Source organism: Amphiura filiformis, chromosome 10 (assembly GCF_039555335.1).
Source record: "Amphiura filiformis chromosome 10, Afil_fr2py, whole genome shotgun sequence".
Lineage (NCBI taxonomy): Eukaryota > Metazoa > Echinodermata > Ophiuroidea > Amphilepidida > Amphiuridae > Amphiura > Amphiura filiformis.
The window spans coordinates 64,199,725-64,226,045 of NC_092637.1; the positions used below are offsets into that span (position 1 = coordinate 64,199,725).

General features: G+C 37.9%; 2 protein-coding genes across 2 annotated transcripts; one reads left to right on the forward strand and one right to left on the reverse strand.

Moving 5' to 3' along the window:
• Positions 1-2,171: 2,171 nt before the first annotated feature.
• LOC140163161 (Golgi-associated kinase 1B-like) lies at positions 2,172-7,096 on the reverse strand. Its single transcript, XM_072186544.1, has 3 exons — positions 5,266-7,096; positions 3,359-3,591; positions 2,172-2,447 (listed from the first exon to the last, which is right to left on the reverse strand). The coding sequence occupies exons 1-3, from the start codon at positions 6,619-6,621 to the stop codon at positions 2,246-2,248; spliced, it is 1,791 nt and encodes a 596-aa protein (XP_072042645.1). The 5' UTR covers positions 6,622-7,096; the 3' UTR covers positions 2,172-2,245.
• Positions 7,097-17,044: 9,948 nt separating this feature from the next.
• LOC140163162 (uncharacterized) lies at positions 17,045-25,856 on the forward strand. The gene is made up of 4 exons (XM_072186545.1): positions 17,045-17,582; positions 19,870-20,478; positions 21,509-21,586; positions 25,055-25,856. The coding sequence occupies exons 1-4, from the start codon at positions 17,466-17,468 to the stop codon at positions 25,712-25,714; spliced, it is 1,464 nt and encodes a 487-aa protein (XP_072042646.1). The 5' UTR covers positions 17,045-17,465; the 3' UTR covers positions 25,715-25,856.
• Positions 25,857-26,321: the final 465 nt, after the last annotated feature.

Sequence of the window (26,321 nt, forward strand, 5' to 3'; positions counted from 1 at the left end):
AAAGAAAGCCTGTGTTCCAATACGAACGCTGTTCTCATTGGTTCACAACTTGTGTAATCCGGTCCCGGGGAACGGGGAATGAATGAATATTGATTGATTGATTGTTTAATTGTTTGATTGATTGTTTAATTGTTTGTTTGTTTGATTGATTGTTTAATTGTTTATTTCTTTAATTGTTTGTTTGATTGATTGTTTGTGTGTTTGTTTGTTTAATTGTTTGATTGTTTGTTTAATTGTTTGTTTGATTGATTGTTTGTTTAATTGTTTGTTTGTTTAATTGTTTGTTTAATTGTTTGTTTATTTAATTGTTTAATTGTTTGATTGATTGTTTGTTTGATTGACTGTTTAATTGTTTGTTTGTTTGTTTAATTGTTTGTTTAATTGTTTGTTTGTTTACTTGGTTGTTTGTTTGTTTGTTTGTTTGTTTAATTGTTTGTTTAGTTTGAGGCGTGTAGCCAAATTTTTATTACTATCTAAATTTTTAAAAAATTGCTGGCTAGTAGTTTGTTGGTGATAGTTTCTTGTGACATTTATTTTTGATGGACTGCTCGAGGGGACGAGGGATTGCTGTTTAGCTCAAAAAATTATACTGACTTTGAGTATCTCAGCAAACACAAAACGTTTTACGGAAAACGTTTTATTGTTGGGTTATATAACGTTCCAAAATACAGTTTGGGAAACTTGATATAAAACATTCTGACAATATGTTATTTTTAAATAACACTTAAAAGTGTTGACATTTTGCAAAAATGTTTCCCAAAACAATCTACAGTAACACAGGCATCATTTTTAAAATGTTGTTGTGGTGTTTTTTCATATAAAACGTTTTAAGAACGTTTTAAAAACCTTTATATAACCCGACATTTAAACATTGTAAAAACGTTTTCAATAAACCCAAAACGTCTACTTGAAGTAAAGTTTGTAAAAATTATGTACCATATCTATACATACAGCAAGGACAGTTATATCAATTTTCAATTCAGAAGGGTTTTTTGAGACCCTGGATAGTCATTCGTTTTTACAACCCCTGATAAATGTGGTGACTAATTTTGCATTTTTCTCAAAAAATAACTACACACTAGTAACAAAGGGTATGTATATTATAGGGGCAAGGAATCCAATTACTTCACTGAAATTTCAGTGATTCAAGACAAGCGGTTCATATGTTAAGAAATGAGAGCTAATGAGGTACACATCATTCTAGCGCCTAGCGGTACCTCTTTCTTATCATAAATAACGTACCGCTTGTCTAAGTCTTGAGTCACTGAAATTCCAGTGTAGTAACTGGATTCCTTGCCCCTATAATATGCATAACTTTTATTACCAGTGTGTTATTGTTTTTTTGAGAAAAATGCAAAAATAGTCACAAATATTATTATCAGTGTAGTACCACCTTAATAGGCTCCTCTTTCATTCAGCGGGTGACGTAAATGTTAATGCTGAATCAATGTTATCATACAGAATGAAATTTGGAATTGAATCAATTTGTTATCATGCAGAATTTGCTTATCATTTACAATGTTAACAAACTTTATTAACAGGGAGGAACTCCAAAAATTCCTTCTTCGTATAATAATTATGTGCTTATAATGCCATCCATCCGAAATGTAGTGTAGTTCAGTCTTATTTCATCACAACACTGGCACATTGTACAAGAAAAGAAAAATGTAATACAGACGAGACATTTTTAGAATATTAACCGCAGTTAAAGTAAGGTTACATACTTTATAAAAGTACTTAAAAAAAGAGACATAAATAATGTTTTAAATTATCAAATTATTCTTTAATGTTGCAGCAACACGGAGCACCTAAAATGGCACACCTCCCAGGCAGACAGCGTCATATGGGCACGGGGTGGGTTATCTGCCTCCCAATTGATTTGGAAATTTTGACAAATCCATGGGAAAATTGCCAAAAAAAGACTTGTACCCCCCCCCCCAACAGGATGACACATGCTACGCCAATGAGTCTCCTCCCCAAAACGGCAAAATCATTCCATGCCCAATTAGGGACCGTTCACAAACACTTGTTAGGGGGCCTGATGCAAAAAGGGGGCCCTGACATTTTTGACCCTCCTAATTGAGTTTATATGATGCTTTTCTATGGGGTTGACCCATAATTTTCATGTCAAAAGGGGGGCCCTGAAATTTTGAGGTCTGTAAAGAGGGGGGGGCCTGAAACATTTTCGCAATGAAATTTTTTTGCATCACCCCCCCCCCCCTTACAAGTGTTTGTGAACGGTCCATTAATCCAAAGTTTTCCACCCATGCACATTTGCATAATTCATCAAAGCTTGTATCCTTTCCTTGATAATGCCCCATAATCTGACCGCTCCCTTCTCTCCTTCAAGAACGTTATTCCAGTAAACCTGATCGTGTCTCAAGGATTCGAACAGGATATCTCGAAGATCTGTTGATCGGAGTCTTTCAGCAATCTTCGTCGGAATGCTGAGGAGAGAAAATACAATAGGAAATAACAATTACATTCACTAGAACAATTTTACGTAATTCTAAAAAACATAAATAGAATCAGGACTGTGTTATTGAAAATAGAGACGAAATTCAGTTCTAGTCCAATAAAACAGCACTTACTGTGGACGTTTCGATTTTAGGCAAAGAGGCAGACAGATACAAACGATGGATTAAAGAAGCAGTGAAAATCAGACAACAGGGCACCACCATGAACAGAGACGAGGGGCAATACAACCTAACTCACGTATTTGACGATCTCCTGAAAAAACCAACTGGCAACCGGGTTGCTAAGCAACAACGAGTTGTACACAGAAGGTCGTCACAACAACTTCAGTGTTGATAAAGAAATCTGTCAGATTTCGAAACGTCCACAGTAAGTGCTGTTTTATTAGAACTATGAATTTCGTCTCTAATTGTTTCAACTTCTTATCACACACTATGAATGATAGCCAGCGAAAAAAAATTCCATTGACCATCCAGGATTCGAACCTGCTCTACCAATAGCGTTCAAGCCTCTTTCCTCTAAACTACGATTTCGGAAGTATAATGTCTGAATCAAAACCTCTTTCAATTATACTATCAGAATCAGGATCGAACTGAAAACAATATATTAAATCTTCTTCTCGTCCCCAGCTGACTCTTTAACTCGGTTGGTAGACCTTTTGTTTACTTGTCCAATATACCAGTAAACCAAAGGTCCCAGGTTCGAATCCTAGATGACCAGTGGATTTATCCCACCGGCTATCATTAGATCATGCTGTGTGCAAGGTGACAAGTTTATATCCAATAGTTATAAAGTTACCCATGACTGTGAATTTCAAGCCAGTTTTCTCTAAAAAAAATAGATTGGATAAAAAACTTTTAAAATATAATGATCATACGCATACCTTGTTATTCCTTCCAGTAACAGGTAGTTTAAATTATTCCCATTCCTAGCAGTATTGAACTTATTATCGATAAACACCAGCCTGCGTGGATCACTAGACCTTGTGAAGATGTGGACCAGCCATCTGTTGTCTGGTGTGTTCACGCAGTGTTGTTCTTCTGTCGTAAAGCAGTTGAGATCGTCACCGATGTTTTGCGTGAAGCCACAGCATTCACGATCCAATCGGTCGTGGTTCTAAACAAAAAAAGGAAAGAAAAAGAATACTAGGAAGATAAGGCTAGTGGGAGGGCAGGGGCCATTTACTCGAAGAATATGAACAAGGAAACAAATATGCGGATTTATATTATAATATATAGGTCTTGCTGTCTCGAGTTAAAGTCCATAATATATAAAACGAAAGTTTTGGGCGTTTTCCACCTTCCGAGAAATATCATGCACACGAGCCGGAATTGGCACCCCCCGGGGGGGGTTCTTCCTGGTTGAAGGTATACGGGGATGTGCCACGGTTTTGGGGTACCTTTTCAGCGATTTTGGTATATCGATGGGTGGCTTTTCAGTGGATACCAATGCGCCCAATTGGGCGCATTTGGGCAAAAATGCCATTAAAGCGCCCAATTATGGCAAATTTGGGTGCTTTTTGGGTGCTTTTTCTTGAAAATTGGTATACTGATGGGTAGCAAAAACAGCAAAAGTAGGTATAGAGAAAGTCAGCATCCGAAAGTCTGCGTGGCACATCCCCGTACAAAATTTTTCGAAGACCCCCCGGGTGGCACCCCTTATGTCAAGCCTTGGAATCTCCATAATAGAACCATGAGTGACATTTAATTCCTCTTGGGCTTCAGCTATATTGAATACAAACACTGCTATGGGCGGGCTCTCCGACACTCGTAAGGTTTGTCATTCCCTGCTAAAAGTTTACTTAAAGGTCATATTATTGCTCGGACAACATCATATCATTGGCAATGTAATATTATGAGTACAATGAAAATGACTCCTTATTTGAGAAAATAAGACGTTAAAATTGATATTCCGCAAAAACCAACTTAAGCGATGAGTTCCTTCGAACGAGACAGATTTGACCTAGAAAAAAGTTAACGTCATGAAATGAGATGTGCCTGCTTTGAGAGAAGGGATTATAAACATTCTCAATGCACAGAACGTATTAAATGTTGTTGTTGTCAGCAAAAAATTCTGAATTAAGTATTACAAATTTAATGGTTTTTAAACATATGGATAAAATCAGCCGCTTCTTTTTTTTATATATTAGTAAATTGTGATATTACAATTCATATGAGAAATATTTGGACTAAAAATAATAAAATATTTTGAGCTTAGAATTTCAGCGTGATCAATCTCAGACTAGTATATAAACCGTGTTAAGTCCACAAACTCGTGTATCTGATTTCCCTGTGCGATATTGCAATACTATGGGTATTTCAGTTGGATGAAATATTACAAAGCAAACGCCTAGTAACAATACTGTGTGAGGCGTTGTTTCCCAAATGAGAACAATAGTCTGCATATTATTATGCAGCATTGTTATGGTAAATAATAGTACAACTCATTGTTGCTATTGTCAAACTTGTCAAGTAAATGAGAGCATGATAGTGTCCGGTTCATTTACTTACGTCATCAGCCCGCTGCCTTGAAAATTAATTTCGCTTCAAACGGGGGAAGAACACGTACGAGCCCGAACTTTACCCACACAATTTCTCTTTTTTTAGGAGAAATACGCATAAAAAATTGCAACGAGTGTCAACTTGTAATGTAATAATTATTCTCTTCGAATGGAGATAAACTTGTTTTTGCAAGTCTGCCCTTTAATCCAAAAAATAGTATTGATCAAGAAGCGGGAGTAGATTAGGGGCTGTGTAATTTATAGTCTTCCCTTTAGACCTATGTATTTACCTGCAGAATAAAGTCAAATATTGCCATCCTCACCCAGTCCTGGTGATAAATAGGACAATCTTCATCTTCTGCAGGAGTCGACTTCCCAACCCAACAAAGATTGTGTAAAATCATCTGGTATCTGGACCAGGATATAGACAATGAATTCTGATCCTTCATGAAGGCCCCATCTCCCGTATCATGACCAATCTCGGGGTCCCACCACATGATCGGATACACACCAGTTGAATTTGCCGCCTTCTGATTTCGCTCATCCCAGTCGTTTTCCGACTCGGGTTCCGCAAAGTCTTTAAATACTCTAGCAATTGCAGGTGGAGTCCTGTTAACACCGAGAACCCTGTCGAGATGGAATGCAAAAATTTCGTCGGTATCTTTCGGCATTTTTCGGAGTCCACACCTCAGGCACCGCTGAAGGGGGACTTGCATTTTACCCTGTGTACAATTGGTGCTGTTTTTATATGAATCAAATACTAACATTTTAAGTTGAAGATGGTGATGAATTGTGTACACGTCATCAATTGATGCTACTGACATCATTTGCATATATCTGATGTCATCTGAACTAAACCAATCAGGAAACGTTCGTATGTCAAGACTCAACGTTCTAGTGTTGGGCAAAACATTCAATGTGTCCAGTAAAGACGGTTTCATATTTTCGTAAACTGTTGCCAACATATCATTTTCTTCAAATAAAATCTCAACTTTTTCTTTACAAACGACGGTGTTTTGTGTCACCATGGCAACTGCTTTATTTGAATCTTGCGAAGTAACTCGTGGTTTTGCAGACGACTTTGATTTAGAGGAAATCGAAACAGATATAGGCGGCCTATCAGTAACTTCCTCTATCGAATTATTTCTTGAATTGTTTTTATTACTTCCAGTTCTGTTATCGTCCTTAAAGTTACTTAAGTTGTTGTCATGGTTACTCTCGTTACTTAAGTTGTTGTCATGGTTACTCTCGGACTGCTCCAAAGTCCCATTTCCGTATTTCAGTGTAATATAATTCCTTTTCACAATCAAATCTGTAACGGTAGTGATGTTTTCCAACTTCTTTGTAGTATTGTCAAGCATATTGTCAAGTTCTAAAAGTTCTGATATTACTTCCTCTTCTGTTTCCAAATTGACTGCATCTTTCTGCCCTTCAGTAAGCTTTGATATCTTGTTCTCATTTTTAATACCATTTTTAAGAGACGTGGACCCTCTGGAGTAGATGGAAGCAGAGTCTATGGGAGAACTCGGGATAATGTTTTTTACAGTTTGCATTGAATGCTCAAAGTGTAAAATCATTATGATGACAATAATGCTGACAAACATAACAAAGGCCAATGTGTTCTTCTTGAGACGCAAGAACGGCATCGTAATGTAACATCTGCGGACACAAACTTTCAGGCCAAATTATGGGGCAAATCAATCAATTTACAGCCCAAATATGGCTTACTCTTCGTTCGAAATGTAACCAATTCAGCCCAAACGGGCGAATTCTATGAAATGTCGACCAAACTTTCAGCCCAAACGAACCAAATCTTTGAAATGTTTGAAATTTACAGCCCAAATACGAGGCAAATCGTTGATTTGTTGCCCAATTGTCTAAGCTTGTGGCGAATCTTGGAAAAGTTGAGGAATTTGTATTATGGATATGAAGTGTCCAAATTTCACAGAAATAATTTCAAATTGTGCGATGGAATAATACATCTTATAGAGCTTTATAGGGTTATGGTCTGGTTATGGTGGTATCAGTCTTGGTGAGATTTCCACAACTTGCGGCGGTTCATCATTTTGATGATGAATCAAATATAGGCCTACTTGTCATTCGAATTCGTCATATGATGATATCACCTGTAAAATGATAAATAATAGGACATACAGAACTTATCAATATCAATATGCATGTTCATACCATGTATAATTTATTACAACATTAAATATCATTGTTTGACAAATGGTGCGATATCGCACCATTTGTCAAACAATGATATTTAAAATTATTGCTAATTGGTATTATAATTCGTCGCTGTTTTGGCAAACTGTCGAAAAATGCAGTTTTGAGAAAATCGCATTTAAAGTTGTTCCAATTTTTGAAGACCCACTGGAGAGCACCAAAGTAAAATATGTTTATTATTATCAAAGAATATAATCAATAAGTATTATATATCTGTCTTTGTTCTCAACATAATACAAACTTTTTATTCATTCACTAATTATAAGTAATTAATCTGCAAACTCATACGAAAGTATGCCAAAATATACACAATTTGACAACATAGACATGTCATATCATATCATATACGGTTTTATTTAGCTTGTCTAAATAGAACCAATTTACCCCAGCAGAGAATGGTTGAGCCCTTTGTTATGTTATTGTTGTATCTAATGGGAGTTCTCTGCTTTGTTTGGGCACTGTGATGTTGGCTGGCTGCCTAGCTCATTTGAATCACTTGTTTGTCTGCAATTGATCAGAGTGGATCGTGATGAAATTTCCCTCCCGCCCAGCCCTGATGTGAAAAATGTACTTCTTTAAGGGCGGTTTATTGATCTTTTTACTATTTCTTAATCATGTTAATGATACCAATTCTGATCATATGGCCTAATAATTAATATTAGGTTAACTTGATAAATATTATGTTATGTTAAATTAGCATTCACGGGAATGTAGTGGCTATCGGTATGATTTACCAGGTCATAATATTATATACAGTTAATTAGCTTTCAGTGGTATGTTTACCGGGAAGTAGTGGCTATGGATAATGTTTGCTCTCCGATTTATTCAAGCCCTAATATTATATTATATACTGTTAATTAGCTTTCAGTGGTACGTTTACCGGGAAGTAGTGGCTATGGATAATGTTTGCTCTCCGATTTATTCAAGCCCTAATATTATATTATATACTGTTAATTAGCTTTCAGTGGTACGTTTACCGGGAAGTAGTGGCTATGGATAATGTTTGCTCTCCGATTTATTCAAGCCCTAATACACTACGCAAAAAAAGTTTCTTTATGGTTAGGAAATTTACCCACTATTAAAATCTAGCGACTAATTTTGTACGTTTGCTAAATAATCGCATGCGGGTGATTGTCCTGCGCATTTTGACACCTCAATCACTACTCTACGACACTCCTGAGAAAAGATATGAATGGTTAAGTAACACGAGGTCGAAAAATGAAAATTGCAAAAAGGCCTATTCAAGTTTTCAGCATAAAAGAACACAAAAAACAACAACTATGCAGATAACATTTTTTTGTTTAATTGCTGAGCACATTTCAGGCATCATACTGCCGCTTCCAACTTAACTTGAGATTAATCTCTTTCTTTACCAGTCTTTCAATACTTTGTGTGTCCACCGTTGGCTTCCCTTACAGCAGCCACGCGGCGTCTCATGCTCCTAACGAGGCGTCGAATGTTACCTTGCTCAACCCAGTTCCACTCGTTGATAACGATGCGACGCAATCCCACCACTGTTGTATCTGCCTTTATCTTCTTGTTGACTCGTCTCTTGTGCTGATCCCAAAGGTTCTCCAAGGGGTTAAGATAAGGGCTTCTGGAGGGCCACTCAAGTGTCTCAATTCCTTCTGCTTCCAGGAATGCAGCTGATAATCATGACCTGTTTTGAATCCTTTTCCAAATCCATCTCTCAAAACGTAAATGTCTTAGTACCCACTCACCTTTGTCTTTGATCATTCATCTGCACAATAAGCAAAGGATTATCCAACATGCATCAATTAAAATGCTTTAAATTAAAATTGAAAAGGCGGGAATAATGAAACCGTCTTGGATCAGTGAATCAGCTCTAAAACCATTGAATAGGCTTCTTTGCAATTTTCATTTTTCGACTTCGTGTTACTTAAACATTCATATCTTTTCTCAGGAGTGTCGTAGGGTAGTGATTGAGGTGTCAAAATGCGCAGGACAATCTCCCGCATGCGATTATTTAGCAAAAGTACACAATTGGTCGCTAGATTTTAATAGTGGGTAAATTTCCTAACCATAAAGAAACTTTTTTTGCGTAGTTTATTATAGTATATATCGTTAATTAGCTTTCAGTGGTACGTTACCGGGAAGTAATGTCTACGGGTATTATTACTCGATTCTATCATAAAGGCCTATGTTATATTATGTTAAATTAGCCTTCAGTGGTAATTTTACCGGGAGGTAGTGGCTATGAGAATTTTACTCAGGTCTAAAGATGTTTATCAAATTATGTGATGTAAATGATCAGTACTTCAAACTATTGCATTTATGTAGAAATATTGGTATATGTGTATTGAATAAATGATCCTCTCTGAGGGCAGACAAATATCGCATATTTTAGTCCAAGTTTGGAAATTCTCTGTCTTGGGGTAATCATATCATATCATTTTATTTGCCAGCAAAAAGACACATATACATATACAATATTGCACAATATCAAAATTACACATAAATATATAAATCACACATGCAAAGATATAAAAATGTAAGCCATGGAAGGTCATAAAGCAAGAAATTGAAATTGAATTGACCCATGTTGGAGAAAATAGAGAGATGGCATGCCTTAACCAGGAACAATTTAAACAAAGGACAAGAGAACCCCTGGCAGGGATAGCCAGATAGTGACAAAGTCACTTTCAAAGTGGCTAAACCTAATTGATTCCCACAAGAACACAGACAATCAGCACAGGGGAACAGGGCAAAGGATGAATCTACCTACATTCTCCAACATAAGATGAGGCGTGATAATACAATGTAAGCACAACCTTTAGATAAAAAATAAGCCTAAGCCCAACTAAAAACTATTTTGAATTCCAGCTAATTGTTTTGAAATGTTTTTTGAGATTATCCAGGAAATTAAATATACTAAACAAGAATTGGTATTATGACATGTATTATGATACGCCATGTAATACGACAGTATGCCAAAACAATAGGCAACAGCAGTTACACGGTACCGGTAGCCTATGGCGATGTATCATAACACGACTATGATACGACTGTATGCCAAAACACAGAACGAAGATTTAGGGGGGGGGGGGGGTTACAAAAAACATGGCGTAATATACTAGGGGAAGTTTTTGAAATTTTACAGTCCGCGAAGTAAATTGCATAAATCTAATGATATATGTACTTCAAGTGTAGCCTATGTAGCTGGGATGAAAGCTGTCCATCATATGAAAATTTTGACCTTTTCGATTGAACTGAGATAAAAAAATTTCCCCCGCGGCCCAAAAAATTAAAAGTAGGTCTTTTTTGGGAAAAATTTATATCTCCAATATGAAAGGTCAACATTTTCAATTGATGGTCGGCTTTTCATCCCAGCTACATAAACATCGAGGACTGTTAATGTTTAGATCACCCTTCACTACAAGCAGGTTGCACTCATCACCTGTGTAGTGTGTAGGCCTATGTCTGTAATCATAGATTGAATACAATACCGCTCTTATAGACCTACTTATCTTACAGTGCGAGCATTAATAGAATCCCTGGTGCGAGTGATCAGCATTTCGTTGACGTCTTTGGTTCAATGTATACGTACGCGTGAACGTTGTAGTGCATGCAGGGTGATCTGTTCAAGAATTCAGCATCGAAGTGGTTACGTAATTCTCTTGGTTACCGGATCACGCTATTTTGGTATGCCTTCGAGTGCCATATACTTTATGTGGTGATCATTTCGATCGTGGGTCATTACTCTAGCGCGTGATCCCGTTGACATAGTAACATTACGTAACTTCGATACTGAATTGTTTTCCTCTATTGCAATTGCATAGTTAATCCAATTATTACGTCACTTCTATATACGGCGAATAGAGAGCTCATATACTCACCACATGCGGACAAACTTATGGAAAAACATGCATGTCGCTTTAGGAGTCGCATGGCTGAGAAGAAACCAGATGGCAAAACATAGGTATATTTGGAAATGGTCAAATATTTCATAATTACACGTGTAGTAGGCCTATCACCGTACTCCCGTACGTCCATTATATAACTAGCCATCCTCGTCGGTACGATGTTTTGATAACAAATAGGCCTACATAATTGTTAGATGATAATAGAGATATTAGCTGCCATTTGCTTTATATATTCACATCACGCCAAATCAGATCGAGAGAAAGGTCGATTTTGACGGGAAAAAAGACTGAGACCAAACAATATTAATTTTCGATTCTCTGTTCGTAAATTTGCCAAATTCTGGAAAAACTGTGCAAGTTTCTCCGAAATGTTCATAAATTTTCTAACGAATCAAGTTTTTCCAGATTTTGGGAGAAAGTACACTCTTAAAACAACGTGGCCAAAAATGACCACGTAGTAGTTAACTATGCACCTTAAATTGTGGTCAAATTCTGACCCTTTTGTGGTTAAAATCAGTTTGACCACAATTTAGGGGTAAGGTGCATAGTTAACTCAAACGTGGTCATTTTTTTAAGAGTGTACAATGTAATTGAAAAAAAAACCACGATTTTCTGCGAAACCTGGTTTCTCGATCGAAATATTAAGGGATCGGATAGCAACGTTTGTACAGTAGGGGAGAGCGGGGAGTGTTCACCCTATTTTTTTCTGACCAGCCTAGCGATGTCAATTTTAAGGTTAGAGATGACCTGATTAACCCATGTGAAAGCCCTATGTCTCGGCTATACGACCACAATCTCATAAAAGTATTAATGCAAGAAAAAATTACGTTTTGGTAAAAAATTTTTGGCTGCAGTTCGATGAACACGTTCCTATCATAGCTAATATGAGAAGTTTATTATGACCTATGTCACCTAATTTTGCCATCGCCAAATCCTCCGATGGCCGTAGTGCTGAGAATCGCACGGGGCGAAACTGCCCCTAGGGCGAACACTCCCCGCTCTACCCTATTTTTGTGGGTCATGTCGGAGCGCACATCAGACATCGAATTGCATTCTGAATACGAGGATTGTCCTTCTGATATCAAATAATTTTGATATAAAAAAACCATTTGATGGCAAATTATTAAAAAATGGTGATTTTTTTAGTTAGTTTTCTATATACATTCCTCGAAATAAAATTTATAAATCTACAATGTAGTAGTAGTAGTAGTAAATCTTTATTTATTCAGGGTTACTCAGTTCAGTAATACAATACTGGTCTCCCATGAGACCCTGATTAAAATTATACAAACAAAGTATTAAAAATTGAACATATTAAATATAATTCAACATAGCAATATTAAACAACATGTATGTATAGAAATATTAAACAAAATTAAAAGATTATTACTTGATTACATTGGCTTTAAAAGTATTGACACTCATATTTGACAGGTTGCATCTAACATCAGTTGGAAGGTTATTCCAAAAAGTACTACCTCTAAAAAGAAAAGTACGTTTCCCTTGTATGTTTTGCCAGGCTGGAATTACAAGTGAATTGGATGATTGGCTACGGGTATTTTTGGAATGAGTGAAGGAAGTGAAAATAAATTTAGGTGACAAATAAGATGGCGCATCATGTTTAAGACATTTAAAAACAAGCAAAAGAATCTGATTTTTCCATCTTTTGTCAAGTTTATCCCAATTAAGGGATGACATTAAAACATCAATTGGGGTTCTAATATCAGCAGATAATAGTACACGAGCAAGCTTATTTTGAAGAATTTGAAGAGAATTTGAATACTCAACATTGATGTTAGACCAAACAGGACTGCAGTAGTCAAAATGTGGGTAGATCAAAGCATTAGCTAACATATAGGCCTACAAAGTACTTGATGGAAGATAAAATTTAACTCTACGTATAACACCAATACGTTTTGAAACAATTGAAGAAATGTAATCAACATGCTGATATGTACGTGAAGTGTATGTAGCTGGGAGGAAAAGCCGACGATCAAATTTTGACCTTTCCCAAAAGACCTAAAATCTAAAGATTTAGGCCTTTTTATTTATTTATAACATTCGGCCGAAGCCAGGCTAATCCCAATAGTGCTCAGAGGCTACTAAATTTAAGGGACGCCATCCGGATATGACGGGACAGGGATATAGGTCCGATTTTAGATGCAGGAGGAAAACCGGAGCACCCGGAGAAAAACCTGCGAGGACGAGCATGGATCGGCAACCAAACTCACAATCTAAAGATTTTAGGCCTTTAGGCCTACATGCCTGCAGGCAGCTATACTAGACATGTATCGATAGATACCTACCTGTTTTGATCTATTATCTCATCGTGACAGAGAACTGCTTGTATTCCGTTTCGTTCATGACGTGTTATCGATGATTGATTTAGGTCGGGATTGAGGTTCAAGAGTTCAAAGTACGACAGTAGGCCTATTTTAAAAGCGATTATATACCAGTTATATAAATGCTATATGATTGTTTCCACATAGGTCAATGACCTGCAAAAATCGGATTCTACAAAACCTGACTGTATAATTGAATTCTAAACATGTGTAATTGAAACAAAAACACCAAATTTTAACCATGGAAGTACATGCTTTAACATATCACGTGTTTAATTGCTAAACATTAACCATCATAATTCATATTCATCAGCATATTTGGTCTTTATTCATGTTTAGGCCGTATAAAATTAATATTTTGGTTCTCGTCCAGAGGATTTTCATGAATTGATGAGGGAGGGAGGTGTTTTTGTTGTTGTTTTTTTTCGGTGTAAAATCAGCATTGTCTGTAGTTTTCGGTCTTTTCCAACAGTGCTCGAGGAAACGATGAGGCAGCTTTTTTTTTTTCAAATGTGAGATTCTGAGGGATAAACCCCCTAGAGTACCACAAAAAGACTTGGAAGTGGTCCCTGTTCTCTAATAAACTTATTTATATGTATGAAAAATTCATAAATCATTCCAAAGTCTAAAATAATTGAAAAATCTAAAAAAAAAAAAAAAATCTGACAAATCCCAGAAATTGAGGAGGGAGGGGACGAGAACCAAAACATTAATTTTATACGGCCTTACACATCAATTTATTGAAACAAGAAGAGTCTTTAAAAAAAAGACACCGTTCTATCACTTGAGATTTGGGGATTAGATGTGTTTGAAAAAAGATCATAATTATATGTGTTTATCATAATCCCAACAACCTGAGATATATAATGATGTATATTCATTGCTTCCTAAAATTGCAGTCTAAAATTGCTTCCTATCAACCTGAGATATGCTTCCTTGAGATTTATTCATTTTTTACAAAAGTGGTATTTATATGACCTCATACCAGTACTGTGATTTTGCTTCTTTGAACTTATATAGGATTAGATTGTTTAAAGGTAAAATAATTATGATGATCCACCTTTTAAACTGGGTGTAACTTGTGCACAAATCCCGGAGCTATACCTCTTTGTGTGCGATCGGAACACTACCCCATACTAAAAGCCTGAGACCGGGTTTCTAAACACTAGATAGGCCTATTCAAGTGACAAGAAATGTATTAATTTTTAGGCCTTCGTAAAATTTAAAAAATTGATTTTGTTTCAAAATGTAAGAATAGATTGATAGTTACTCACCGTAACAGTAAAACATAAATATAAATAGTATATCCAACTTCGTGAATTGGTGATTTTCAGCTATACCTCGGCTCCGAAAGGTGGAATCACCGGCTATGTTCATTGTGTAATTGATCTCAATACTTACTCCATTGTATGCAAATTCCTGCAGACCAAGTCCTTTGTTATTGGAATAAGGAGCATTGTGTAATATCATTGCAGGCCCAATTTCGTTGTTATTAGAGCAAGGAGCATATTTATTGTAGGTCTACTCTCAAAATAACCTCATTTTCAATGGCGTAGTTCAATAACCTAACTCTCATTGCTCAAATCTTGACCTCGGGATCTAGGATGCAGAGTATATATCTTTCTGGTCCCAACACATTTACAAGGTAATTCTCTTATAAAAAGGTAGATTCAACGATTTGCTCATAAATCGTAAATATCACTATATAAGTTTTGCCTTTTTTGCACCTTTGTATAGAATGTACCCATGCTAACCAACCATTTTCATGTTTTTGCATGCCGACAGTAGTAGCGGTGGGGCCGGCAGAGTGCCCCCCCCCCCGACTAAAATGAAAGAAAAAAGTGACCCTGACAAAACTTTGAAAGAGAAAAGCGGGAAGGCAAAGAAAAGGGGCAAGGAGCCCGTTTACTACTAAAATTCAGCTATTCACCCCGAGCATGTGCCAAAATAGTGGAAAATACCACACTGAGCTCTACACCCGCGCACATTATTCGTTAATTTTGTCTTATTAAATCACTTTTGGAAGCTCGAAGACTTTACATGCATAGTCGTCTCTAAACGAACTGCTATAAACAGATAAAAGTTTAATCACACTGATATTACCGGGTCAAAATGATCATTGTGCATATCCGTCTTTTTCCCCCATTTTGACCCCCCTCGACCGCCCTGCATGCACACAGAGGGAGTGTTTTTTATTCCTCATCATCGACATCATGATCATGCATAGACTGGAGTCTTGTTTTTCTCCAAGAAAGGGTTTTTAATGTATTGAATTGTGCAATCATTATAGGGACTACGTGCTTGTTGAATGTTTTTAAATATTTTCATCTGGCAAATAAAATGATATGAAATGGTTATGGTTATAGAAAGTCGAAAGACAAAATACTGAGGACTTTTTTTTACATGAGACTCTATCGGTCACCCATCTTTGCACAGTATTTATGTGGGACATGAAAGCCTATCAGATAGGCCTACACCATAGTGCTGAATACGAAGTACGTCCTTCTGATCAGCTGATATAATTTTGTTTTTTGAAATTCACAATATAATACAAAATGTATGGCAAAAAATAAACTGAACAGATATAATATTGACCGTCATTTAACAGTCCTCGAAAAAGTAAACTTAAATTGACACGAATCAGAAAAAAAAAGAATAGTTTTATCTATATGTATTATGTATATGCCTACTGCGATAGAGGACAAACAAGATCAGACCACGGTGATATTTGACTCTCATGACATAACAACTTAAGTAGGCCTAAACTTTTCTATACCGTTTTTTATTCTTAGGCCTATGTAAAGACGAGCAATTTGACATTTTTTCCCCTGAAAATGGGAGTTAGTTGACATTTTTACCCTTTACAACCAAAAACATGATCAGGCCTAGGCATACCTACCTAGAAATTACGTGTTTATGAGAATGAAAAGAGCCTGTGAAAATCATTCCTAAAAGATTCTCCTATACAAAAGAACGAAAACCACTCCTAAAGGTTTTCATTCTTTTAAGAATGATTTTACTCTTTTAAGAGTGATTTCCACTATGAGTGAATTACCTTTTTTACTATTTTGGAGAGTGAGTTTCTCACTTTTTTACATGATGCCCCCGGGTCTTGATGATGACGGTGAGGAAGCTACCCTCTGGCCATGCAATTAACGCCATTGAACGTTCCATAAACGACTGGGAAAGAAGATTAAAAACTTTTATCATGTAAATTAGTTAACTAACTTTGGTAATACTCTTGACCAATAGGATCCACGTATTTCAACGATTGACAAGGCACACGGGCTCTATGTACCCTCAAGGTTTTCACTGTTGGCAGTGTTGCCGTTATTACAATAAACTAACAATTGGGCGAATTTTGTCGCGCTTTAGGTTTTTCTGATCTGACAAAATTCAGATAAGTGATTAATCAACAATTTAAACAGCTTTGTCTTATTTGACCGGCCAGATATCATACTGCTTTAATTTCATATTATCATATAAAGTTAACAATCGTTATTGATAATTTGGGCGCTAACATTTGGGCGACTTAAATTTGCCAGACCTGGGAATTTGTCAAGGTCCTTTCATTGTGTTTGCTTCATCTGTCAATGTCAATGTGGGCGACATGCGACATTGGTTATCTTGTAAGCTTGTAAACAGTTCACATGAACTTCGACTTCGTGCTACCTGAACCATGCACATACTACCTGGACTGGTCGACAACATCATATCCGCAGAACACGGAAATAAAATTGCAAATATACCTTGCACAATATTTTACCAGGATATGATTCGGGAGATACCCACACAGAATATCCAGATAATATTACAACAATGTTCCGGCATGCCTACTATTACTACCACTATCAGTTTGGAATCTAGTTTTACAACTTTAGAACAAAAGGCTAATTATTCAGCAAAGGCAGAGAGTGTTCTCTCGTGTTTCTACTGGCGTTATCTTGATGTGGTTCAATTTTCAAAATAACAACAATTTTCTTCCATGTTGGCGTTGATATTCGTTTTCATGCGGAACTTTTGGTAAAAAAAATAATGTTTCGGAAATGGTACTTCGGTAGTGGCTGTTGTTGCCGCTATGGGCAATCATCACAGTTCGCAATGACATTTTGGCACGTTGGTTTAGCATGTGCGACTATTCTGGCAGTTGTGGTAAGTGTTCGATGTCACAGTAAAGGATTATTCGCTCCAAAAAGAGTATTACCTATTTGGAGTCCAAAAAAAGAAAGAAATAAAAAAAGAGTGAATTTCACTCCAAAAGAGTGACGTGGTCACTGCGAACAATTTCCACTCCAAAAAGAGCAGTGGCGTAGATTTCTCTTTGACATTGGGGGGATAGGGTTGGAAAAAATTTCTTGGAAGTATAGTGAATCCAGCACCTTTTGGCTACAGAATAAGTTTATGGTATACAAATGCGCGCGAAAATTTTGCCATTTTGAAGATAAACTGATGAAATATTGTTTTAAAATGAAATAAATTCGTGCGTAGCATGAAAAAATTGCACTTTGGGGGCTAAAATTGCCAAATATGAGGTTAATGAGGTCAGAAACCCACATACATGCATCAACATTGGGGGGGATGATTGTATGGACCATCCCCCCTGGCAAAATATTGGGGGGATTGATCCCCCATCCCCCAGGATCTACGCCTATGAAAAAGAGTGCGCCAGAGACAGTGAAGTCGGTATTTCACATTTCACTCCATTTGGAGGGAAATCATTCTATAAGAGTGAATTTCACTGCAAAAGAGCACAGGCGTAGATCCCGGGGGATGAGGGGATAAATCACCCCAATATTTTGCCAGGGGGATGGTCCATACATTCATTTAAGTATGCTAGGTGAATTCAAATTTGCCATCAAACTACATCATTTTATATATCAAATTAAAGCCCATGAGTAAAGAAAGCCAAAACTGAAAACCTTTTTGTCATAGCACTTTCCGTGGCAAAGTTACATCTTTTCAAAGATCGACTTTCATCAAAAAGATTCTGCTAGCAAAATTCCCCAAAACAGCATTTCGGTGGTGTTTCTAGATCTTAGTCTCATGATGATAGCAGCTTTTTTTAATGGAATTGCTATCAAAATCCCTCTAAAATTCCATGTGCGATTGTCTTATCACCATAAAAAAATCATATATTTGGGTCAAGTGAAGTATAGAAAACATATTTATGTAGGTTTCCTTGACCAGCATGTCCAATCTGTTCTTTTAAATTTCTATGTAAATATGTATTGTGTTTGGGCCCCGGTCTAGGCGAATTTGGCTGACTAGCAATGTGTTAACTAAGGTTTGCCTCTCATACCTATACAATCATCCCCCAATGTTGATGCCTGTATGTGGGTTTCTGACCAAATTAACCTCATATTTGGGCATTTTAACCCACAAAGTGCAAATTTGTGCGCGCTTCGCACACATTTTTCAAGTTCCACTTTTGCATCATATTTCATCCAAATTTTTCGAGCAATTCGCGCATATTTGTACCATAACCTTATTCTGTCACCAAAAGGGGCTGTATGCACTGAATGAAGAGTGAATTGTCTACTCTTTAACTTGCCATGAGAGGGATTGACTTTTTGGAGTGCTTTTGTCTCTTTGAAAAATTAAAATCATGCAAGATGTCACTCTTTTAGAGTGATTTTCACTCTTTGTGAAGAAAAATGATACTCACTGATTCTTTTGATTCACCCATTTAAATATATTTTAGTCAACCTTGCAGTAAAAAAAAGAGAAATGGATGGCCTAATGAGACACAATGGCCTAATGAGACATAATGATATGTATGGAGGGGTGGGGGTGGGGTTGGGGGTGAGGCAGAAGGACACTAGCTCATGTTTTTAAACACTGTTTGAGTCTTCTTCCACCACCCCCATAACAGGCAAATTTAATTCTCAGATAAATTACATTTAAAGTGGCACTCAGTGATCCTCATCCCCCCCCACTCACTCCAAAGAAGATTGGATACAATCATCAGAAACCTAGGACAAAATACATCATGATCATGTGCATAAACTCAGTTTCTTGAAGATTCGATTGTTTGATAAAGATATCGTCCAATTTGAATTTCTCCTTATACCTTGCACTAAGGATAAGTGCTGCCATCAAGACCCATTAATTCCACTCCTAACCCCCCCCCCCCTCACACATCCATCAAATTCTTTTTCCATTCTGGAGACACCAACTTGAAGTTTCCAGAACTTGCATTTTATAATTAGCCTCAAATTTGAGCTCCAAGATCTTATTGATGAGAAATGTTTGGAAATTTTCGCCAAAAGGAACCCCCCCCCTCCCCCCGAAAGAAACAAGCCTCATTTTAGTTCCAGAGACCACATTATTCTCAATCCCTAGTCTGGGCCCCACATTTTTTGAAATCTGGTCAGCACTTACCTTACCCCATCCCTACTACTATCCTATTTTGAGTTCTCATTTTGTTTTTTATTTTCAGGTTACAGCAGAAGCTACAGCCATACCAACCACAACAGCCATACCAACCACAACAGCCACAGCAACCACAACAGCCGCACCAACCACTGATGACAGTTGCCATGACAACTGTTTCACGTGCAGTGATAATTACGCACTATTACCCGCAGACGACTGCTCTGATTTTCTTAAACAATGCAGCATTAATTGCACACAAAAATGTGAAAACAAGAAATACAGTTGCCAGTGTGCCTTAGATACTGATGAGTGTGCGGACTGCGTAACCATGAACATGACAGGGGAGTGTCTGGAGGAGTGTCCGCATCATACGCAACGTAGCGACGATTTCTTTAATAATCAAACAATATGCAGCGTATGCGATAACTTATTATTTGACAAATATTGTATAGAGAGATACATTGCATGGATAGTTGCAGTACCAATCGCTATTTTCCTTTTTCTTCTGTTAATCGTGATTTTTGTGATTATTATGTGTCGATTACGTAGTCATGGAAAAGGCTGCTGTGCTCGGAATGCAGAGGAAAATAAACGAAAGGAAGATGCTAGGCCTAATAGGACACCTGTACAAAAGGAAAATCCTAGGCTTAGTAATAGGGCACCTGTACCAGTGGTAAGTTCACATGCATTGGGATAGTCTAGGTGAAATCCACATTCCCTGTTAAAGATTAAGGTAAAATATTTCACAGAGGGAGTAAGAGTTTCAAGTAGAATAGACAGTTGGGTAACTTCCATTTGAAATACTCACCCCAGTTGTGGGAGGTATAGGTAAAGCCATATAGGCTAGAGATGAAGTATAAGTTTCATAATTAATTTACCCTAGCCAATTCCATTTGAAAAATATACTCCCTCTGATTTCCAATTGGATACTTTAGTACATAGGCTGGCCCTTTGTATGAGGCTAATTAAAATACTGGGGCAAAAGAAATTTACATGTGTATGAAGTCAGAATTAATACAACATCATCACACTTGAGGGTGCCCCCTGCAGTGTCGGCACCACAGAGGGAGGGGCGGGGGTGATTTCCCCAAACAACAATTTGGGATAAAAAATGCCAAAGTTAAACATGTTCCGATTTCCCCAAAGTTCACCCCTCCCCAGTGGTGTAGCCATTGGGGGCCAGGGGGTCGGTGCCCCTCCCCCTCCGCTCATTATTGCCGTCGGTTCATCTTAGGCCATCGGTAGAAGATGGGCCTTGGCTAAAAAATATTGGGGGTCAACAATAGACAATTATGTGCGTACATGTTGAAGAAACCAAGAACATGTCGCTCATTACAAATACTTAAAATTTTTGGATATGACTCAATCCTTTTTGGTTGTTTACGCTAGCACATAGAAGGATACTGATATATAACGTAAAAACGCTGTGAGAATTTGTTTGACATTCTTTGCCCTAACCCTCCCCCCCCCCCCCACTTTTTAGATTCTTGAGGACTGCACTGGCCAAAAAAAAATTGGGGTCAACAATTCACAAATTCTGTTGGCAAAAAATATTTCCGTCGGTACATTTACAAGTTGTGCTCCCCCCTCCCCTCGGTTCCGAAAACCTGGCTACACCACTGCCCCTCCCCATTTCCCCAGTGGCTCCATTACCCCCAACCCATAACTGCATTGTCATAACACACATATTTATTTGTTTCTAGCCACAGGATTACCCATCCATCAGGCGTGACACTGTTAACAGTGATGACTTTGATGGCACAAATGGCATGGATATAGAGGTAAGAAGTACGCCAGTATTAAGGGATCTAAAATGAGCGTTTATTGCGTTTCGACAGTATTTTTTGTGGGACATGAGAGCACCTCGGACCTATCGAATTGTATTCTGAATACGAAGCATGTCTTTCTGATATCAAATAATTTTCATTTTTTAAAATCACAATATAATACAAATTTTATGACAAATTATAAAAATTTGATATTTTTCAAATTTTTGATATATAACAGTCCTCAAGTAAATTATATAAATCTAATGATATATTCTTAAAGTGTATGTAGCAGCAGGGCTTCCTTAGGGATTTTGCCGCCCTAGGCAAAACCGCTCCTTGCCGCCCCACCTAAGCATACCAAAAAAGTGTTAAGGGGGGTTGCCCCCTTGAAAACTCATCAGTTTTTTCCCAGTGGCGGAGCTAGGTTTTGTAACACCCAGGGCTAAGGGTACATAATGGACGTCCCAAAATTCTTGAAACAATTGCGCGCGGAGCGAGCGAAAATATGCACAAATAGGGCTTACCACTAATTAATTTTGGTTATAATGAAATTGAACATCATCGGTCTTAAATTGATATTTCAAATGATCTTGTGTGAAATGCGCGCGAAGCGCACAAAAATTTTGACTTTCATCAGTTGGAGGGGCGCAAAATCGATGCTGAATTGGTCAATTCGGCGCCCCCTAAGGGTGGCGCCTATCAATTTTGACTTTCATCACTTGGAGGGGCGCAGAATCGACGCTGAATTGGCCAATTCGGCGTCCCCTAAGGGCCCCGGGCTAAGGGCGGCACCTGCTCTAAGGGTGGCGCCCTCACGGGTGCCCCCACGTGCCTCCACCTCCCCCATCGCTACGCCACTGGTTCCCCCCTGTTTTCTGCTTCTCATTTCGCCCCCTTTTTATTTTTCCTCCCGTTTTTTCTTTTTATCCGCCTTCATTTTTTCTTCCCTTTCCTTTCTCCATTCCCGTTTTTTTTTCTTTTTTCCCCTTTTTTTTGCGCCCTCTGCGTTTGCCGCCCTAGGCGAATCGCCTTTACCTGGCCTAATGGTCGAACGGCCCTGTGTAGTAGGGAGGAAAAGCCGACGTCAATTGAAAATTTTGACCTTTCATATTGAAGATATGGATTTTTTTCCCAAAAAGACCTAATTTTTTTGGTGTTTTGGGAAAAAAATCCATATCTTCAATAATGAAAGGTCAAAATTTTCAATTGATTGTCGGCTTTTCATCCCACCTACATACACTTTAAGTATAAATCATCAGATTTATAAAGTTTACTTCAAGTACTGTTAAATATCAAAATATCAATTTTAATGATTTGCCATAAAATGTGTATTAAATTGCGAATTTCAAAAAATCAAAATTATTTGATATCAGAATGACATTCTTCGTATTCTGAATACAATTCGATATGTCTGATGTGCTCTAATGTCCCAAAATAAATACTGTCCAAACGTTCATACCCCAGCCCTTAAGCTATTCCAGTTGAAATCCATACACCCCTATGGAACATATGTCCACATTGTGTTCCACACAGGGAGTGTAAATTTCAAATGGATTTACCCATTCAGGTAACCTCATTTGAAATTCACACTCCCTGTGTGGGAGATTAAAGGGCAGGTCTTTCATATGGGGTGTGTGTAATTCAATTTGAATAGCCCAATTGTTGAATTCTTGCGTTTCACCCGGGGCACTCAACTTTGGAAGTGACGGTATGTGCCTGTCAATAGGCCCCCTCTTTTGAAGTCGACTATACCCGATGCCCCCCTTTTTTTAAAGTCATACCCGATGACCCCCTTTTTTTTAGTTGCGGCTACCCAATGACGCCCCTTTTTTTGGTTGCGGCTACCCAATGACCCCTTTTTTTCTAGATTTTCTAGAAGAGCATCATCAAAATGCAACAAAATAATGCCGAAACTTTCAAATTTTGCTCCATTTTTTCAAAATTATGCCGAAACTTTCAAAATTTTGCTCCATTTTTTCAAAATTTTCTACCCAATGACCCTTTTTTTGAAATCTTATACTCAATGACCCCTTTTTCAAAATATTATACCCAGTGAACCCTTTTTTATTTTGTTTGTACCCAATGACCCCTTTTTTAAAATAACGCTTTGTTACCGATAGGCCCCTACTTCGCAACACCGGTACGCACATACCCGTCACTTCTAAAGTTGAGTGCCCCCCCGGGCGTTTCACAATACGATGCGCCGCCAGCGGTTGCTTTTGGCAGTCAAATTTTTGACTCCAGAGTCGACATCGCCGTTCTAGCTGCTATTGAATTTTCACGCGAGTGTGATAATAAATATGTTGAAAACAGCTCCACGAAGGATTCCCTGTAATCAATAGATAGAAAATGGATCTACTATAGTTGTAAATTGTTGTTTTAGTGTGCATTCGCATGTAACATCATTATAATGACATTTAAACCCACAATGATGCATGTTCCTGTATTGTATTCGTATTACGCGGGCTTTGGATGTCGACCATTTTCCCATGATGCACTGCGTATTTTGGCCTCGACCTAGCGACCGCTGGAGGCGCATCATATTTGTGAAACGCGAGAATTGGAGCAAGAACTTGAAAAACTTATAAAATGGCTACCAGTAGTGGCAGTGTCATGAATTTTTTTCGGGGGTGAGGGGAAGTGAATTTCAAGGGTAAAATCAACAAATTTTGAGCAAAATTGCAGTAAAAAGTGAAAAATTTGCCAATTTTGGGTTTTTACTGGGAGAACTGGGACATTTAAAGCCAATTCTGGAGTAAGTGAAGGCAAGTTTAACCCTAACCCAACTGAGTCTCACTAAAGCTCACTATTAAAACCACTCTGCCTGCATGCATTCCATGTGACTTGATATGACCGATATTCAACTTCATTAGGCCCTTCGCACTTGATTATTAGTTTCCTGTTTACCGCCCGCGTCCAAAATTGAAAATCTCAAAATAATTAGTTATTTTATTTTTATTTCCAATTTTCTCCTTTAAAATAATTTTCAACTACTTCTACTTGACATTTTCTGACTTTAATAATATCAACAATAATGATGAATGAACAAAGAGTACAACTCCACCTTCACTTATTTATAAAATCAAATATTGTTGTGAAATAATTAAATGCCCGCCCTTGTCAAAACGAGTCGATAGTTGCTTGTAATAGTTCAAACCAAATAAAGAAAATAAAAGATAATTAATAATTCATAATTAAAAGTCACCTCGTCCCTTTTTCAAAATCTTAAACAGGAAACTAATAATCAAGTGCGAAGGGCCTTATAACCCAAATTAATGAGTGATAGGCCCTATAGTGCAAATTGTTTCAAGAAGTGGGGGAGGGGGCGCCATTATGTATCCTTAGCCCTGGGCACCACAACCCCTAGCTACGCCACTGGCAGTACCCCACACTGTAATAGCACCACCACTGGGTATATAGTTCAAGTTGGTCACCATCTATAGCATTAATCCAGGCATTTTATCTGTCTCCTTATTTCAGATGGTAAATACACAAGCTGAAGAGCCAATGCAAGATGACATATATGATAATGTCGACAGGGAAAATAACCTCAAGATGAGCGAAGCACCAATAACTGAACAGCAGTCATTACGCCAACGCAAGATGCTTGAGCTTCCATCTAATCACCAAAGTATGAACGAATCGCAAGACTTTCCAGAAGGCGAGCTGGAACAAGATGCTATATATGGAAATGATGAATCCATCCGTAGGGGTGCCGGTGCGGGTTACGTACACATGAAGGGTAACGTCCCAATAGATTCACCACGATTTCCGCCGCAAAGTCATCCGCACTCCCCACCCTCGCAAAGTCCGGAACCAATAGAAGAAGTGATATACGGCAACGATCCATCAAATATGACGAGAAAAGGCAGACACGGTACCACTCCTGTGAGACGAGCGCCAGAAATTCCTACCAAGAAAAAAACATCCAGTACTTTCCCTCTAGGACTAGAAGCTCCATTTGGGGGTCAGACAAATGAAGGATATGACGAAGAAGCGGATGATTATCCTGAATTTCCTGAAAACCTTGATAGTATGCCATCAGATCTACCGCCTGCACCTCCTATGCAACAAAACCGTCAAAATAGTATCCCAGCATACCCTGCTCCCCTTCCCCTGACAACACAGCTGAAACCATGAACAGTTTACCGTCACAGCCACCCCCACCACCACCTTCAAATAAACCAACCAAAAGGCCAAAACCGATGAAAAAGGCGCCCTCTAATGTAGGATCATCACATATCCAAGAAATGCAACAGAAACTGAACAATAGGTTGCAGCATCAACAAGCACCGTCTGATCTTCCTCTGAAGTCACCGCCACCGGTGCCAAATTCAAAGTCAAAACCACCTATGAGTGACCTACAGAGACAGTTACAGCAAAGCCTACTAAGGGGAGGGGCTAGTGAGAAGCCACGCCCACCAGAAGGACATCCTAACAAGCCTATGCCACTAGGTAAGATATTGTGTTTCTTCGGGGGTCCCAAATTTACAAAAAGTCAACGTCAATAAAATTGCAACCCCCCTATTTTGGTAACAAAAATTTTATGACCTCCACCACCGATACACCTTACCCCCTAAACAGCCTAAAATTGTATTGAAATCGGCCTTTTTGAAAGATAAACACACTATCTGTAGGCATCTTGTGAGTCCCTATATTTTGGTCATCAAAAAATTTATGACCCCCTATTTTTCTTTCCAAAAATTATGACCCCCCGGCCCTGTATATTTGGGAAAATGATAGCCCC